This window comes from Doryrhamphus excisus, chromosome 12 (assembly GCF_030265055.1).
Source record: "Doryrhamphus excisus isolate RoL2022-K1 chromosome 12, RoL_Dexc_1.0, whole genome shotgun sequence".
In the NCBI taxonomy this organism is placed as follows: domain Eukaryota; kingdom Metazoa; phylum Chordata; class Actinopteri; order Syngnathiformes; family Syngnathidae; genus Doryrhamphus; species Doryrhamphus excisus.
In genome coordinates, this window is record NC_080477.1 from 1649910 (window position 1) to 1670356 (window position 20447).

Below are 20447 nucleotides of genomic sequence, written 5' to 3' on the forward strand. Positions count from 1 at the left end.
TGTTAGGAAAGCAGGAAGTGAACAAATGTAACAGTTATTGATTGTAAAAGTACCAGATGGAGGGGTAGGATTTAATAAGCTTTGCTTCTTCCTACTCCTTTTGGACATGTGGAACTGGGAACTGATTATGGGATGCACTCAATTGGAATCTGATGCATGTTCAAATGAAATTAAACCATTACCATTACCATTACCATTACCATTACCATTACCATTACCATTGACTCATCAGTCACACTCCGGTGGTGGTAATGTACATCTGTGTCCACAGCTGCTCTATAGGGAGTCTGATGGAAACATGGCTGCCAATTCACGCCTGCGGCCTGTCACACCAGTGTGGGCAGCAGTGGGGGTTAAAATGGGTACGGTGTCTTGCCCAGGGACACAACAACTAGGCGACTAGGTGGAGGGAACGAGGATCGAACCAGCAACCTTACGGTTTTTGGACGACATACTGTACCTCCTGATTTGAGAGGCTGTGAAATTAGAGGACATTTAATTTTTTTAATAAAAAAAAACAATTAATCTCATAGCAAAATAGTTGTTGATTAATTGGATAATCTATTACCATTGATTAATTGTTGATTAATTGCTATTTACGGAGTCTGGAAAAATTCTGGAATTTTGAATTTTGAACCCTGGATTTTTTTAAAAATTTTTTTAACTGTGTGTACCGGTTGATTTGATTGGCCTATCGTGGATCATGTGACTTTCACTGCCCTTTTAACAAACCACCAGCTAATGGAAAGCTAATACAAAAACATGAATTCCATGCTAACCTTGAACTCCATTACAGAAATGTGTTTTTCAACACTTACGTCATATTGTTGATATTATTTTATGATGAATTGATGATGAAAATCTTCTTGCTTATGTTTTTTTTATGTGTTGCCTTTACTTTGGCAATATTGTCATAATTGTTTTTGTGTATCTTATAATTACAATGTTTAATGGAAATAATAAACGCTATGTGTTTGATTGAAATTGTACCAAATTTATGAACAGAACGATTGATGAATTATAAAATACGCAATTATCTTTATTACCATGTTGACATGAATTGTGTTTGTTTGTTTTTTAATTTATTGAATTATTGTTTTTACAAATTGTTGCATATGAATACAAATGTTGATGATATTTCGGACAAAAGGTTGTTAACTTTCCATCCACTCCACGTCATCCCACTATCTCCCTCAAGGTAGTTTAGCCTTCACTTTTATGCCCAACTTCAAAAGCCAGTGAGTGCTGATTAGAGGTTTTGGCTGCAGGATGAGAGTGGGAGGGGGGAGTAGTGGGGGGGGGGGGGGGGACTGAGATGGAGAAAGGTCCACGGTACGTGCCGGCGCGACCCCCGACTGCGAGCCACCGCTGGGGCCGCAGCCGGACCTCCTCCAGCGGGGTGGTCGGCGTACCTTGCCATGGGCTCCTTGGAGCTAATCCTCCCTGCGGAGTCCATGTAAGGCACCCTTTGTTCCTTCTCGCGGACCAGATCAGGCTGCAGACACTCCAGTCTTGACTGGCTATCAGTATCAGCCTGCGGCGGTCCTCATCGAGCCGGCCGGGCGGGCGGACGGGCGGTGTCAAATTATTAGTAAGCAAGGACCAGGAATGGAACCTGAATTTGGTCACAGTAGCCACGTTTACATGAGGAGTTTTTCTCTTTCCGAAAGGAATATTCCAATCCCTTGTCTACATGCGCCGCTATAATCAACCAGAATAGTCAATGAGGCATGCCCAGTAAAACGTAAACACCAACATCACGTGATACTGGCTTCCTTGAGTTTTCCTTTCACTTGTTGGAATAACTCCGTATTGAGAGTACTTCCGTTCGTCCAGACATTTAGTTTGGATCAAAAACAAACTTTTCGGTAGGAATGGAATTGGAATATTCGGGTCCATGTATACGCGGCTAGGTGAGGAAATGAACCAATGGTAGGAATGGAATCGGAATATTTGGGTCCATGTATACTAGGTGAGGAAATGAACCAACGGTAGGGATAGAGTTGGAATATTTGGGTCCATGTATATGACGAATGGAATTGGAATATTTGGGTCCATGTATATGACGGATGGAATTGGAATATTCGGGTCCATGTATATGACGAATGGAATTGGAATATTTGGGTCCATGTATATGACGGATGGAATTGGAATATTCGGGTCCATGTATACGTGGCGAGGTGAGGAAATGAACCAACGGTAGGGATGGAATTGGAATATTTGGGTCCATGTATATGATGGATGGAATTGGAATATTCGGGTCCATGTATACTAGGTGAAGAAATGAACCAACGGTAGGAATGGAATCGGAACATTTGGGTCCATGTATACGCGGCTAGGTGAGGAAATGAAACAACGGTAGGGATGGAATTGGAATATTTGGGTCCATGTATATGACGGATGGAATTGGAATATTCGGGTCCATGTATATGACGGATGGAATTGGAATATTCGGGTCCATGTATATGTGGCTAGGTGAGGAAATGAACCAACGGTAGGGATGGAATTGGAATATTTGGGTCCATGTATACGTGGCGAGGAAATGAATCAACGGTAGGGATGGAATATTCGGGTCCATGTATATGTGGCGAGATGAGGAAATGAACCAATGGTAGGAATGGAATCGGAATATTTGGGTCCATCTATACTAGGTGAGTAAATGAACCAACGGTAGGGATGGAATTGGAATATTTGGGTCCATGTATATGACGGAGAGAATCGGAATATTCTTGTCCATGTATACGCGGCTAGGTGAGGAAATGAACCAACGGTAGGAATGGAATCGGAATATTCTTGTCCATGTATACGTGGCGAGGTGAGGAAAAGAACCAACGGTAGGGATGGAATTGGAATATTCTTGTCCATGTATACGCGGCGAGGTGAGGCAATGAACCAACGGTAGGGATGGAATTGGAATATTTGGGTCTGTGTATATGACGGATGGAATCGGAATATTTGGGTCCATGTATACGCGGCGAGGTGAGGCAATGAACCAACGGTAGGGATGGAATTGGAATATTTGGGTCTGTGTATATGACGGATGGAATCGGAATATTTGGGTCCATGTATACTAGGTGAGGAAATGAACCAACGGTAGGGATGGAATTGGAATATTCGGGTCCATGTAAATATGTGGCGAGATGAGGAAATGAACCAACGGTAGGGATGGAATCGGAATATTTGGGTCCATGTATACTAGGTGAAGAAATGAACCAACGGGAGGGATGGAATCGGAATATTCGGGTCCACGTATACGCAGCTAGGTGAGGCAATGAACCAACGGTAGGGATGGAATCGGAATATTTGGGTCCATGTATACTAGGTGAGGAAATGAACCAACGGTAGGAATGGAATCGGAATATTTGGGTCCATGTATACTAGGTGAGGAAATGAACCAACGGTAGGGATGGAATTGGAATATTCGGGTCTATGTAAATATGTGGCGAGATGAGGAAATGAACCAACGGTAGAGATGGAATCGGAATATTTGGGTCCATGTATACTAGGTGAAGAAATGAACCAACGGGAGGGATGGAATCGGAATATTCGGGTCCACGTATACACGGCTAGGTGAGGAAATGAACCAACGGTAGGAATGGAATCGGAATATTCGGGTCCACGTATACGCGGCTAGGTGAGGCAATGAACCAACGGTAGGGAAGGAATTCTGCAGAACCGGATCCCAACAAGGCTATTATCCTCCTCCTAATTTGAGCTCTGGCACAGCACTGAAGGGCCGCCTTTGTCTGGGATTAATGCGTAAAGCTCCGGATTGCGATGTCAGAGGGAAATAATCAGCGTGGGCCCTTCATAACGTCGGCTGCCTGCGCTCCCGGCCACGGCCCCCCCGGCTCATTTCTGTGGAGATGAAATCTATGACAAGCCCCTCAGTGAAGCTGAGAGCAGGCAACAGTCCAGTAACACCCACAGGCCTCCAGGCATCCTGTGACCCCCTTAGAAAAGTCACATTCACTTTGCTCTGGAGAAAGGAAAGAGAACGCCGCCGGCTCTTCCAGCCCATGTGAAATGAAGAAATGTGAGGAGGTGAAAACGAAGTGAAAATAAGTTAAGATTCCATCCCAGCCCCCTCCTACTCCACCTCCTCCTCTTCGGCTTCTGCAAGCACTCCAGAGGAGGGGGTGCTCCGTGATTATGCCTCTAATTAAACACCAACAGGACATTTTAAAAAACACAACTCCACAATAATGTATATTCATATTTATGTTGTATAACGACATTTTGGGAAAGCGGCTTTTTATTTTTTGGACCGCAGCAGAAGGTCGCGGGCTCAATGCCCATCAGGGTAAAACATTCTGAAAGAGGTTGGCACCGCACCCAAGGACCAGAAGTAATGCTTTTATTTTATTATTTATGCTTTTTTACCGGCCGCATTACTATGCTCCCCGAACGCAACGATGCAACTCGATAAGCAGGTTATTTAAATGACCAATTCCACATTCAAAATTTGGCCTTGTTTGAGATTAATCGTGTTTGCTGACAGAATATGTGCAATTTCAATCTTCCCTCCTCCGCCGCCTGGGGCGGGGGGGGGGATGCGACTTCACGGGGGCGCCGTGTATGACTTCATGTATGACACAATGCGGGAGGAATATGACACTCTTTTTTTTTTCTAACCTCAAATAAAGGACGCTTCCTTTATGGTGCGATTAACAATGGCGGCGTGAAAGCTCGGGTGTCAAAATACACGGAAACGCAGCGTCAATGATCTCTGGTTCTACCATATCTTACTTATTGTGTGGAAATATGGGCTGATAACTATAAAAGTAATATTCACTCCATAAATGTACTGCAAAAAAGGCCAGTAAGGATAATTCATAATGCCACCTCCTACTAAAATAAATAAATAAAATAAAAAGAAAACATTTTTTTTGTTTCGCGAAGTAGGATTCAATAACAAATTATTTTAATATTTTCATTAAAATAAATAAATTAATTAATTAATAGAAAAAATACAAAATAAATTAATAATATTAATAATAATAACTAATAATAAAAATGATGCTCAGCTGGAAGACATTTTTCTGAACATCCTGGTAGTGTATAAAATAAAAAAATATATTTATAAAAATGTTGTTAATTAATTAATTAATTAAGAGTAAAAAAAAATAATTTAAATGATATTAGGAAAGCAGGAAGTGAACAAATGTAACAGTTAGTGATTGTAAAAGTACCAGATGGAGGGGTAGGATTTAATAAGCTTTGCTTCTTCCTACTCCTTTTGGACATGTGGAACTGGGAACTGATTATGGGATGCACTCAATTGTAAAAATAAAAATAAAAATAAAAATAAAAATAAAAATAAAAATAAAAATAAAAATAAAAATAAAAATAAAAATAAAAATAAAAATAAAAATAAAAATAAAAATAAAAATAAAAATAAAAATAAAAATAAAAATATGAAAAATTAAAAATTTAATATGAAAAATTTAATATGAAAATAAACTATATTAGGAAAGCAGGAAGTGAACAATTGTAACAGTTACTGATTGTAAAAGTACCAGATGGAGGGGTAGGATTTAATAAGCTTTGCTTCTTCCTACTCCTTTTGGACATGTGGAACTGGGAACTGATTATGGGATGCACTCAATTGGAATCAAATGAAATTAAACCATTACCAATGATCAGACAACAATAGCTACAGGAGAATAATACTATTTTTTTTGTACAGTGTAGCCGTCAGTCACCCACAGCAGGATGTGTGATGTGGACCAATATTTTGCAGTGTCAAGACACGAAATTCCGAAATTCGTAACCGAAAATGCTTCGTATTGGCACACAATGCTAGCATGACGCCACACAACAACAGCCTGAGCTTCATTCAATTATTCTATTAGCAAAACAAAACAAAAAAATCACAAGGAAGATCCAAGACGCTACAACAACAACGATGGTGGAAAAGCTAACCCAGACACGCTTTTAAACACAACGCCCGCATTGTTTGCACACAGGTAGCGCCGCGTTCACGACTACTTCCTGCTAATTATGCGTCCCATAAATTTTGTGTGCGCGCTAGCATGCAGCTCCGCACAATTTGGCACACAAAATTGAGCTCACCACTGCGAGGAGAAAAAGTGCTAAAGTTTAAACTAGGCTTGAGTCAGTCAGGTCACTGTCTGATGGTCATGTTGGGAATACTGGAAGACGGGTTTTGTTGGTCTTATTATTAAAAATATTAAGAGCGCTTCACACTGCAGGCTCTTACAGTCCATGATGAATTTCATAGTACTTAGTAGGCATCCTTTCCCATAGCTCTGATAGCTCCGATAGCTCTGAAGTCATCCCTATACTGCCTGCATCCCCTGGAGGCATATTAGCATTGCTATCTAAGGATTGCTATCCAGTACAAATTTGCCTGATAGTCTACAAGTCATTTCTTATTCACGACACTGCACTATGTGCACTTATACTTATACTTACTATATGCACTATATGCACTTATACTTATTATATGCACTATATGCACTTATACTTATACTTACTATATGCACTATATGTACTTATACTTACTATATGCACTATATGCACTATATGCACTTATACTTACTATACTTACTATATGCACTATATGCACTTATACTTATACTGACTATATGCACTTATACATATACTTACTATATGCACTTATACTTATACTTACTATATGCACTTATACTTACTATATGCACTATATGCACTTATACTTATACTTACTATATGCACTATACACACTTATACTTACGATATGCACTATATGTACTTATACTTACTATATGCACTATATGCACTTATACTTACTATATGCACTTATACTTATACTTACTATATGCACTATATGCACTTATACTTACTATATGCACTTATACTTACTATATGCACTATATGCACTTATACTTACTATATGCACTTATACTTACTATATGCACTATATGCACTTATACTTACTATATGCACTATATGCACTTATACTTACTATATGCACTTATACTTACTATATGCACTATATGCACTTATACTTACTATATGCACTATATGCATTTATACTTACTATATGCACTACGTGCACTTATACTTACTATATGCACTATATGCACTTATACTTATAATTACTATATGCACTATACACACTTATACTTATACTTACTATATGCACTTATACTTACTATATGCACATATACTTATACTTACTATATGCACTATATACACTTATACTTACTATATGCACTATATGCACTTATACTTACTATACTTACTATATGCACTTATACTTATACTTACTATACTTACTATATGCACTTATACTTACTATATGCTCTATATGCACTTATACTTACGATATGCACTTATACTTACTATATGCACTATACACACTTGTACTTATACTTACTATATGCTCTATATGCACTTATACTTACTATATGCACTTATACTTACTATATGCACTATACACACTTGTACTTATACTTACTATATGCACTATATGCACTTATACTTATTATATGCACTTATACTTATACTTATAATGATAATTATACATTATATATATATATATATATTATATTATTATAATATATATTATATTATAATAATAATTATTATTATTATAATAATAATCCAGATACAATAATTCCAGGTGGACTGTTACGTGTAAAATATATACGTAGTCAAATATATAGTCAATAGTCAAACCCCCCGTCAATTTTGTTAAATCAACGCGGCCCGCCAGTCCAAACGTTTGCCCAGCCCTGATCTAGAGGAACAAAGGAGCAGCAAACATGGTGGTTTATTTAACATAAAGACAATCAAAGATCATCTATGAGTAGGAGCATTGCTGCTGATTTATTTGCTGCTGATGTATTTTTATTCAATGAATTAAGAGTCTTATTAGAGTTCAAAACAAGCAAAATCCTTACCTCGGTCCCTGATGGCGTGGCCCCCGGCGAGTCCACCTTGCGTTTTTTGCGGGGTCCGATAGCCGCGAGCGCTGTGAGGTTAGCATCTCGCTGCCTCATCTGGGCCAGTTCCTGCTGTTGCATCTGGTAGAAGACACAAACACACAAAGTCAGTCAAGGTCAGGATGCAAAATGAGGTTCTAATATTCATATGTGTCTAATATTAATATGGCATCTACTGGAATTGATCGTGGTTAATTCAACCAGAATAGTCAAATGGGGCATGCCCAGTAAAACGTAAACACCAACATCACGTGATACCGACTCCCTCGAGTTTTTCTTGGTTGTTTGTACTTGTTGGAATAACTCTGTGTTGCGAGTACTTCCGTTCGTCCAGCCTCAAAAATTAGTTTGGATCAAAAACATTTGAAAAAATATTTGTTATTCCAACAAGTGAAAGAAAAACTCTGGGAAGTCTGTATCACGTGATGTTGATGTTTACGTTTTACTGGGCATGCCCCATTGACTATTCTAGTTGATTATAGCGGCGCATGTAGACACGCAATTGGAATATTCCTTTCCATGGATACTATTGTTTTCGGAAAAGTAATTCGGAAAGATTCCATTCAGAAAGAGAAAAACTCCTCATGTAAACGTGGCTGTTAACTACAGTTATACCTGTAGTTATCGCCACTTATAGCGGCGCATGTAGACACGCGATTGGAATATTCCTTTCCATGGATACCATTGCTTTCGGAAAGGTCATTCGGAAAGATCCAATTCTGAAAGATCCAATTCGGAAAGAGAAAAACTCCTCATGTAAACGTGGCTACTGTTAACTACAGTTATACCTGTAGTTATAGCCACTTATAGCGGCGCCTGTAGACAAGAGATTGGAATATTCCTTTCCATGGATACCATTGCTTTCGGAAAAGTCATTCGGAAAGATTCCATTCAGAAAGAGAAAAACTCCTCATGTAAACGTGGCTACTGTTAACTACAGTTATACCTGTAGTTACCGCCACTTATAGCGGCGCATGTAGACACGCGATTGGAATATTCCTTTCCATGGATACCGTTGTTTTCGGAAAGGTCATTCGGAAAGATAAAAACTCCTCATGTAAACGTGGCTACTGTTAACTACAGTTATACCTGTAGTTATCGCCACTTATAGCGGTGCATGTAGACAAGAGATTGGAATATTCCTTTCCATGGATACCATTGCTTTCGGGAAGGTCATTCGGAAAGAGAAAAACTCCTCATGTAAACGTGGCTACTGTTAGCTACAGTTATACCTGTAGTTATCGCCACTTATAGCGGCGCATGTAGACACGCGATTGGAATATTCCTTTCCATGGATACCATTGCTTTCGGGAAGGTCATTCGGAAAGATAAAAACTCCTCATGTAAACGTGGCTACTGTTAGCTACAGTTCTACCTGTAGTTATCGCCACTGAGGGATAAACCATATTAGTCCATAAAAACTGCAAATATTCAAAATCCCAACAAAATGGAGAGCCTGTTTTCCGAGCTTGTGTGCGTCATCGGTGCGCGTGTGCAAAGAGACGGTTCCGGACACATGGTCCCGTTGTGGGTGCGTTTAGGGGAAATCTGGGGGGGGGGGCAGCGCCCAAAGTAATGTCACGTCTAGCCGCGGGCCTGCGGGGCGAGCCCAGCGTGGCTAGAAGCTGCCCTTTCTATTGGATGGATGTGTGACGGCCCCGGGGCGGCGGCGGAGGGGGTGGCGGTGTGGGGGGGGGGTTGCGTAGCAGGCACACACACGTGCCTCTTGTATCAAACTTGGCCACAGCGGCGGGGATGCGTACCCACCAGCCTTGCCCGCCTTCCCGCTGGGGGGGGGGGGGGAGTCGAACAGGGACAATCAATGTGCGCTTTCATGTCTCTCGTGTTCTTTTATGTTATCTCCCAGCATGTGTTGTCAGCTGGGTGTTTGTGTGTGTCGTCTGATCAGGGAGGGGGGAATTTACTTTCAGATGGGGTGGGGTTGGGGGGGGGGCGTGTAAAAGGTTGCTTTGGTGTACAAAGTCGGATCTAAAATGTGCATGCAGTTGCCTCTGATATTTTTCTCCTGAAAGCCCGCTGGCGAGGCATGCCCTTTAGGGTGTTGCCACTTCACATTTAGCACGGCGGAACTGTTGGGAGATTCAAACACACTGACAACACAAAGTAAGGGGGGGGGGGGGGGGGGAATAATACCAATGGTGCAGAGAGGATGAAAATCGGAGGGAAAAATCAGTTTGGAGTTCAAGCGGATAAAAATATGCTACAAAAAAAAAAAACTGCATTGGTACTCCATAGTGTGAAGATCTCCACCACCCTTCCACCTTCAAAGACGCCCTAAATAATGGGATAATGCACGCTTACATATACATGACATTATCCTAGCCATTCAAGTAATGAGGAAACTGGTTTTGGGAGAGACCTTTGACTTTTGTTGTGGCACGCAACAAAATTTTTAAAAATCCAAAAAAATCCCCCAAAAATCCTAGCTGCTTTTTCCGTATTATTTGAAATTTGGCAGCGATTTTTTTTGTAAAAAAAAAGTCAATAAAAAATATCAAATTATTTAGGGGTTTATTTAGCCCTAAAACCCCTAAAATCTTATGAGCCTGATTTGGCCCTAATATATGAAATTTCTATATGAGATTTTATAGTAAAAAAAAAAATAATAATAAATTAAAAAATCTATAAAAAATATCAAATTATTTAGGGGGGCTTAAGAACAGTTTCGGGGGGGATTCAGTTTTTGCCCTACTATATGACATTTTTATGAGATTTTTTTGTGAAAAAAAATCTATATATTTTTTTAAAATCAATAAAACAATATCAAATTATTTAGGGGGGCTTAAGAACATTTTAGGGGGGATTCAGCCCTAAAACCACTAAAATCTTATTAGCCTGCTTTTGCCCTATTATATGAAATTTCTATATGAGATTTTATATGAGATTTTTTTTGTGGAAAAAAAATCAATAAATTGTTTTTTAAATCAATAGAAAATATCAAATTATTTAGGGGGGCTTAAGAACATTTTAGGGGGGATTCAGCCCTAAAACCACTAAAATCTTATTAGCCTGCTTTTGCCCTATTATATGAAATTTCTATATGAGATTTTATATGAGATTTTTTTTGTGGAAAAAAAATCAATAAATTGTTTTTTAAATCAATAGAAAATATCAAATTATTTAGGGGGGCTTAAGAACATTTTTTTTGGGGGGGGGGATTCAGCCCTAAACCCCCTAAAATTTTACTAGCCTGCTTTTGCCCTATTATATGAAATTTCTATATGAGATTTTATATGAGATTTTTTTGTAAAAAAAAAAAATAATAATAAATTTAAAAATCTATAAAAAATATCAAATTATTTAGGGGGGCTTAAGAACAGTTTCGGGGGAGATTCAGTTTTTGCCCTACTATATGACATTTTTATAAGAGATTTTTTTGTGAAAAAAATCAATATATATTTTTTTAATCAATAAAACAATATCAAATTATTTAGGGGGGGTTAAGAACATTTTAGGGGGGATTCAGCCCTAAAAGCCCTAAAATCTTATTAGCCTGATTTGGCTATATGAGATTTTTTTGGAAAAAATAAAAAATTAAAAAAATTAAAAATCGATAAAAAAATATCAAATTATTTAGGGAGGCTTAAGAACATTTTAAGGGGGGGAGGCAGTTTTTGCCCTACTATATGACATTTTTATGAGATTTTTTTGTGAAAAAAAATCTATATATTTTTTTAATCAATAAAACAATATCAAATTATTTAGGGGGGCTTAAGAACATTTTAGGGGGGATTCAGCCCTAAAACCACTAAAATCTTACTAGCCTGCTTTTGTCCTACTATATGAAATTTTTATGAGATTTTTTAATATGAGATTTTATATGAGATTTTTTTGTAAAAAAAAATAAATACATAAATTAAAAAATCTATAAAAAATATAAAATTATTTAGGGGGGCTTAAGAACAGTTTCGGGGGGGGATTCAGTTTTTGCCCTACTATATGACATTTTTTTGTGAAAAAAATCAATATATATTTTTTTTAATCAATAAAACAATATCAAATTATTTAGGGGGGGTTAAGAACATTTTAGGGGGGATTCAGCCCTAAAAGCCCAAAAATCTTATTAGCCTGATTTGGCTATATGAGATTTTTTTGAAAAAAAATAAACATAAAAAAAATTGAAAATCCATAAAAAAATATCAAATTATTTAGGGAGGCTTAAGAACATTTTAAGGGGGGGAGGCAGTTTTTGGCCTACTATATGACATTTTTATGAGATTTTTTTGTGAAAAAAAATCTATATATTTTTTTTTAAATCAATAAAACAATATCGAATTATTTAGGGGGGCTTAAGAACATTTTAGGGGGGATTCAGCCCTAAAACCACTAAAATCTTACTAGCCTGCTTTTGCTAGCCTGCTTTTGTCCTACTATATGAAATTTTTATGAGATTTTTTTTGTGGAAAAAAAAATCAATAAATTGTTTTTTAAATCAATAGAAAATATCAAATTATTTAGGGGGGCTTAAGAACATTTTTTTTGGGGGGGGGGGATTCAGCCCTAAACCCCCTAAAATTTTACTAGCCTGCTTTTGCCCTATTATATGAAATTTCTATAGGAGATTTTATATGAGATTTTTTTGTAAAAAAAAAAATAATAATAATAAATTAAAAAATCTATAAAAAATATCAAATTATTTAGGGGGGCTTAAGAACAGTTTCGGGGGAGATTCAGTTTTTGCCCTACTATATGACATTTTTATATGAGATTTTTTTGTGAAAAAAATCAATATATATATTTTTTAATCAATAAAACAATATCAAATTATTTAGGGGGGGTTAAGAACATTTTAGGGGGGATTCAGCCCTAAAAGCCCTAAAATCTTATTAGCCTGATTTGGCTATATGAGATTTTTTTGAAAAAAAATAAAAATTAGAAAATTAGAAAAATTAAAAAAATAGAAAATATAAAATTATTTAGGGGGGCTTAAGAACATTTTTTGGGGGGAGGGGGGGAATTCAGCCCTAACCCCCCTAAAATTTTACTAGCCTGCTTTTGCCCTATTATATGAAATTTCTATATGAGATTTTATATGAGATTTTTTTGTAAAAAAAAAAAAAAAAAAAAAATTAAAATCTATAAAAAATATCAAATTATTTAGGGGGGCTTAAGAACAGTTTCGGGGGAGATTCAGTTTTTGCCCTACTATATGACATTTTTATATGAGATTTTTTTGTGAAAAAAATCAATATATATTTTTTTTAATCAATAAAACGATATCAAATTATTTAGGGGGGGTTAAGAACATTTTAGGGGGGGTTCAGCCCTAAAAGCCCTAAAATCTTATTAGCCTGATTTGGCTATATGAGATTTTTTTGAAAAAAAATAAACATTAAAAAAATTAAAAAGCGTTAAAAAAATATCAAATTATTTAGGGAGGCTTAAGAACATTTTAAGGGGGAGGGGGGTCAGTTTTTGCCCTACTATATGACATTTTTATGAGATTTTTTTGTGAAAAAAAATCTATATATTTTTTTAAAATCAATAAAACAATATCAAATTATTTAGGGGGGCTTAAGAACATTTTGGGGGGGATTGAGCCCTAACCCCCCTAAAATCTTACTAGCCTGCTTTTGTCCTACTATATGAAATTTTTATGAGATTTTTTTTGTGAAAAAAAATCAATAATTTTGTTTTAATTCAACAAAAAATATGAAATTATTTAGGGGGGCTTAAGAACATTTTTAATTTAAAATAGGCCTAACAACGCCACTGGTGGGACCTCTGAGAGTTATTTGGAATTGGTTATAAATAATAATCCTCTACTTGTGTAGTAAGATCATATGCAAACACGACAAGGAAACCAAGTGAAGCTTGAAGCTTGAAGCGGGCACGGCGTCTGTCCGCTTGGCAAAAACAGCGTCCAAATTATCAATGCTAAGCATATTACCTTCTGCCCCAAACGACACACAAATCCCTGCAGGCCTGACCTTAAACAATCCCCCAGTACAGATGAGCGGGGGCGAGGGGGCGGACCGGAGAGAGAGTGGTCTATCTTACTTACGGCACCAGGATGCCGCCATCCCAGCCTGGCAGTTGGCACCAGGCATGCGCTCCCGGCGCCCACAGCAACTGCCTGCACTTTCAGATTTATGACTGTATGATAAATGAAGACCTCCTTTCTACCATCTGCAACCCTCCAGTCTCCTGCCTTTCCCGTCACTGGCGAGGCCTCCGCGGCGGGCGGGGGAGACGGGACTTCTGATTTGGATCTGGTGCCACTGTGCCCAGTCTACCTTTCCTAGTCAGGGTCCGGAACGTTGTTTTCGTAGACTTATGATTGCAATATTATTTAATTACAATGTTTACCTAAAAGCGCATCGATCTGGGACTCATGTGTGGTTGCTATGACATAATTCTGTTGCCATTCCGACAATTTGTATTTGTATACAATTGAACAGGTTATACTATATTTGACTATATATATATTTTTTTGACTATATTTTTAGAGGGATCCAGAAATATTAATATATTACTTTAATCATTGTAGATGTTATATGCACAATATGCTAAAATATTTGTGTTTATTTAATATTATTAAATAATTACATTATTAATTCAATTATTATTATCGTTATAAAAACTTTTAGAAAATGAATTAATAATAATAATTAGAATAACTAATAATAATAAAAATGATGCTCAGCTGGAAGACATTTTTCTGAACATTTCATTTAGTTAAAAAATTCCTGGTATTGTATAAAATGAAAAAAAATTTTTTTTTTATTTTGTATTTCACAAATAAAATAAATCATTCTAAAATTATTAAGAAAAAAAATCATCTAAAAAAACAAATATGGGCATACCCATTTATAGTGGACAGCAATTCTATTGTGGAATTAATTTGTACACATATTTTTTCTGAACATTTCATTTAGTTGAAAAAAAATCCTGGTATTGTATAAAATGAAAAAATATATATAAATTTGTTTTTTTATTTTGTATTTCACAAATAAAATAAACCATTCTAGAATTATTATTATTATTAAAATTATTATTACAAATATATATTTTTCGCTAAAAAAACAAATATGGGCATACCCATTTATAGTAGACAACAATTCTATTGTTTGCGGAATTAATTTGTACACATATTTTTTCTGAACATTTCATTTAGTTAAAAAAAATCCTGGTACTGTATAAAATAAAAAAATATATATAAAAATGGTTTTTTTTGTATTTCACAAATAAAATAAATAATTCTACATTTATTATTATTAATTTTCAAATTATTATGAAAAATATATTTTTTAGCTAAAAAAACAAATATGGGCATACCCATTTATAGTACACAGCAATTCTATTGTTTATGGATTTAATTTGTACACATATTTGGTACCGGAAATGGATGTTCAAAATGAGGGAGCGGAAAGCCGTGATTCTGTTACAGCCGATAATTAAAAAAAAAAAAAAAAAACGCAGAAAAATTATAAATAATAAATAAACAAATAAATTAATTTGAACAATATATAAAAAATATATCACTACTGTTAAATGTTAAAACAGTTATGAACATTTCCCCTGGTAATATTGAATTAAAATGCCAAATTATCTTGAGGCTTTATCTCTATCTGTGTACTCTTGCGTGTTGGACACAAGCAAGCCAAAAAAAGATGGCCGCTTATCGTCTATGATAGCAGAGCAGCCACAGATAAGTAAAACAGCAAAGGTCACAGACACAGATTCATTCCGAGTGGAAGAAGGAACCGGTTGCCAGGATGCATACATTTGCCAAGTTCGATTAAAAAAAAACAAAAAAAAAAAACAAAAAAACTCTGCCTGGTTCCAAAGTGGCTTATAAATACCAGTGATTCCAGTCTGCCTGGGTGCCCTTTTGAAGCAGAGGGACTGGGACTTGTAAAGTCAAATTATCAGCAAAGGTCAGCAGATGTAGAACATTTCTAAAAAATCAATCTACAGCTTGGAATGAGGTTTTAGTCAAGAGCGGCGTGTTTGTTTTCTGGTGTTCAGTTTCAATGTAGTCAGTGCATGCAATTAGCGGGCGCTGGGATCTGACTGGTCGGGAAACTTCACTTTTAATGTTTTGCGTGAGTAGAAATGGTCAAATGTATTCTTAAATATTAATAGATCATGGTGACGTTTGGTGACGATAAACAGTATTTTCTTACTGGTAACCATCTTGGTGCTTTGTTATGGTCATGTAGTATTTAGATCCCCCCAGGAATGGAGCTGAAGAAATGTTCATGTGTTGCCTTAACACGGTGGTCACCTTCTCATCCTGCTGTCCTGTGTGTTATTGTGTAGTTCAGGAATTGCCTTTCCAGATCAAATGTCTGTTTTTTGGTCTTACATTTTGTGAAATAAACATATAAACTTATAAACTTATATATAAAGTTTATATTACATCTAAACTTATAGTCCAGTGCAACTTACATATAGTCGTCCCTTGTTTATTGCAGTTAAGTAGTTCCAAACCCGACCGTGATAAGAGAATTTTCGCGAGTAGTAGGATTCAATAACAAATTATTTACATGAAAATAAACAAATAATTAATTAATAGAATAAATAGAAAATAAATTAATAATAATAATAATAATAACTAATAAAATAATAACTATTAAGTCATACAAATGATTCTCAGCTGGAAGACATTTTTCTGAACATTTCTGAATTTCTAAATAATTATTAAATAATTGGAAAATAAATTAATAATAATAATAATAATAACAATAACTAAAATAATAACTATTAACTCGTAAAAATGATGCTCAGCTGGAAGACGTTTTTCTGACCATTTCTGAATTTCCAATTAATTATCAATTAATTAGAAAATAAATTAATAATAATAATAATAACTAATAAAATACAATAATATAATATAATAACTATTAACTCATAAAAATGATGCTCAGCTGGGAGACATTTTTCTGAACATTTCTGAATTTCTAATTAATTATTAATTAATTAGAAAATAAATTAATAATAATAATAATAATAATATTAACTACTAAAATAATAACTATTAACTCATAAAAATGATGCTCAGCTGGAAGACATTTTTCTGAACATTTCATTTAGTTTAAAAAAATATATTCCTGGTATTGTATAAAATAAAAAATATATATACAAAATTGTTTTTAATTAATTAATTGAAATTAATTAAAAATAAAAATAAAAAAATACTTAAATTATATTGGGAAAGCAGGAAGTGAACAAATATTAAATAAATTAATAATATTAATAATAATAACTAATAATAAAAATGATGCTCAACTGGAAGACATTTTTCTGAAAATTTCATTTAGTTAAAAAAAAATCCTGGTAGTGTATAAAATAAAAAAAATATATTTATAAAAATGTTGTTAATTAATTAATTAATTAAAAGTGGAAAAAAAAACTTAAATGATATTAGGAAAGCAGGAAGTGAACAAATGTAACAGTTAGTGATTGTAAAAGTACCAGATGGAGGGGTAGGATTTAATAAGCTTTGCTTCTTCCTACTCCTTTTGGACATGTGGAACTGGGAACTGATTATGGGATGCACTCAATTGGAATCTGATGCATGTTCAAATGAAATTAAACCATTACCATTACCATAGTGATACCATAGAAAACTTCTTATAATGTATTTTGTAATATTATTAAAGCCCTCTACACATGAAATAACACCCCTATAGTCCCCTTTATGCTTGTATTACCTAATATAGTAGACATGATAAGTAGGCACGTCCCGATATCAGCGTAAAAATGCAATATCTGTTGATAATAGTATTTGATTTTTTTTTCCACATCATAAAAACAACATTAAAAAAAAATCGCTATTGCTATCGGCTGATATCAGTATCGGAAATTGAGAGTTGGACAATATCGGTATATAGTTTTTAGGTAGAAAAAAGCCAATATCGGACATCCCGAATGATAAGCGCTAAACGGTAATAACTTACATGTTAGCACTGGGCTAGTTCCTTGTTGTTGTTGTTACGTAACTGTGCATTAACGAATGAATGTTGTATTTTAATGTATATTTCACTCTGTTTACTTGCTTTTATTCAACTATATTCTTCTGTAAAGTGTCTTTGAGTATTTTGAAAAGCACTATGCAAATAAAATTGATTATTATTTATTATTATCACATGACATTAAATAAAAAAATGTGTGAAATTAAAGTGATATTTTTGATGATTTTTATGCATTTTAATGAGTAATTGTAAAAGAAAGTAGACTTCTTTTGTCCAATCTGTTCTCGTAAAGCATTGTTGGTGTGCTAGCCGGCGGGCGTGTTCGATATTTTTTGGTTTCAGAAAAACTGTAATTTGAAGCGAGTTGCGTACCGTCCCTTTAAGGGTTAGTAAACATGCCTGTCAAGAGCTAAAACAATAGATTTCTTTGAACAACACAAGCACAGTAGTCTCTCTTATGATGCAAAAATGTCTCAAATGCAGCAAGAACCTTCAAGCGGTCTCTTTTGGCTGGGAGGAACGGCAACAGAAGCCATGATGGCCAAACCTGCCATCCTCCATCTTTGGCTGTTTTTTAACAAAAGGCTTTTCATTCCTCTCGACCCTCCCCCCCCCCCCCCCGACTTCTCTCCGTACTCTTCACCCCCCCTTCACTCACTGGCCCGAGGGGACGCTCGCAGCCGCCCAGACGCTTACAGACAGATGTCCTTGGTGGAGCACAACATGCTCTGCTTGACGTCACAAGCGGCTTCGGGGCTCCGAAGGAAGCTAAAAGGCTTCGTGGCCTGCAAAGACCGCGATATAAACTCCGGACCCTGCATGGCCGCCCCGACGCAGCAGGGAGCTTCTCGGGTTATTGACATAACATATGCCATTGTTGGCCAATGGCTTCCACGGAGAGTCTCGCTTAGCTTTCTGGTATCGTCTCTTATGTTAACGGGTCGGTTTTGACCCGCGTATTAAATCAGATATAAAATACACAAAAAACAATAAGTTACCATCAAATTTGCTTCTCATGTCTTGGTTACCTTCTTAGGCTTCCTCATCCATTGCTAGGTGCTAGCATCGTGACTGTTAGCATGTTAGCATTTTAGCTAATTTACTCAAGTCTAGAGGTAAATACACATATGGAATGATATAGGGGGGTTATAGGACAACCTTAGCACTTTCTAACCTTCAGGCTCTCTTGCTAGGTGCTAGCATGATGACTGTTAGCATGTTAGCATTTTAGCTAATTTACTCAAGTCTAGAGGTAAATACACATATGGTATGATATAGGGGGGTTATAGGACAACCTTGGCACTTTCTAACTTTCAGGCTCTCTTGCTAGGTGCTAGCATGATGACTGTTAGCATGTTAGCATTTTAGCTAATTAACTCATGTCTAATGGCAAATACACACATGGTATGATGTGGGGACACTATCGGACTGCCTGGACACTTTTTGGACTTGAGGCTGTGTTGCTAGAAGCTAGCATGATGACTGTTAGCATATTAGCATGTTAGCTAATTTACTCATGTCTAAAGGCAAAGACACTATTGGACTGCCTGGACATTTTTTGGACTTGAGGCTGTCTTGCTAGGTGCTAGCATGATGACTGTTAGCATGTTAGCATTTTAGCTAATTAACTCATGTCTAATGGCAAATACACACATGGTATGATGTAGGGACACTATCGGACTGCCTGGACACTTTTCAGACTTGAGGCTGTGTTGCTAGGTGCTAGCATGATGACAGTTAGCATGTTAGCATTTTAGCTAATTTACTCATGTCTAAAGGCAAAGACACTATCGGACTGCCTGGACATTTTTTGGACTTGAGGCTGTCTTGCTAGGTGCTAGCATGATGACTGTTAGCATGTTAGCATTTTAGCTAATTTACTCATGTCTAATGGCAAATACACACATGGTATGATGTGGGGACACTATCGGACTGCCTGGACACTTTTCGGACTTGAGGCTGTGTTGCTAGGTGCTAGCATGGTGACTGTTAGCATGTTAGCATTTTAGCTCATTTACTCATGTCTAAAGGCAAAGACACTATCGGACTGCCTGGACATTTTTTGGACTTGAGGCTGTGTTGCTAGGTGCTAGCATGATGACTGTTAGCATGTTAGCATTTTAGCTAATTTACTCATGTCTAATGGCAAATACACACATGGTATGATGTGGGGACACTATCGGACTGCCTGGACACTTTTTGGACTTGAGGCTGTCTTGCTAGATGCTAGCATGATGACTGTTAGCATATTAGCATTTTAGCTAATTTACTCATGTCTAAAGGCAAATACACACATGCCATGATGTGGGGACACTATGGGACTGCATCAACCTTTTCGGTACTTGAGGCTTTCTTGCTAGGTGTTAGCATGGTAGCCATTGGCACACCGGGCCCGAGGTTCACAGCACAGGTGGCAATCCCATCAAAATTTCCGCAGGAATTTTCTAGTAGTCATATTATCATAACCGGGTCGAAACCGACCCTCACAATACAGTGGTCATAATTTCAACCAGACCAAGCAAGGCTCCTGCAATCGACTCATCGTGGCCTGGAA

The 20447-nt window shown here is 36.4% G+C and overlaps 1 protein-coding gene across 2 annotated transcripts in view; it reads right to left on the reverse strand.

Moving 5' to 3' along the window:
• The window catches only part of LOC131139092 (transcription initiation factor TFIID subunit 4), a 145772-nt gene that overhangs the window by 36130 nt on the left and 89195 nt on the right, over positions 1–20447 (reverse strand). For both annotated transcript variants that reach the window (XM_058088356.1, XM_058088358.1), the window contains one exon: positions 7911–8033. In XM_058088356.1, the coding sequence (XP_057944339.1) occupies positions 7911–8033 (123 nt within the window). The remainder of the gene's footprint in view (positions 1–7910; positions 8034–20447) is intronic.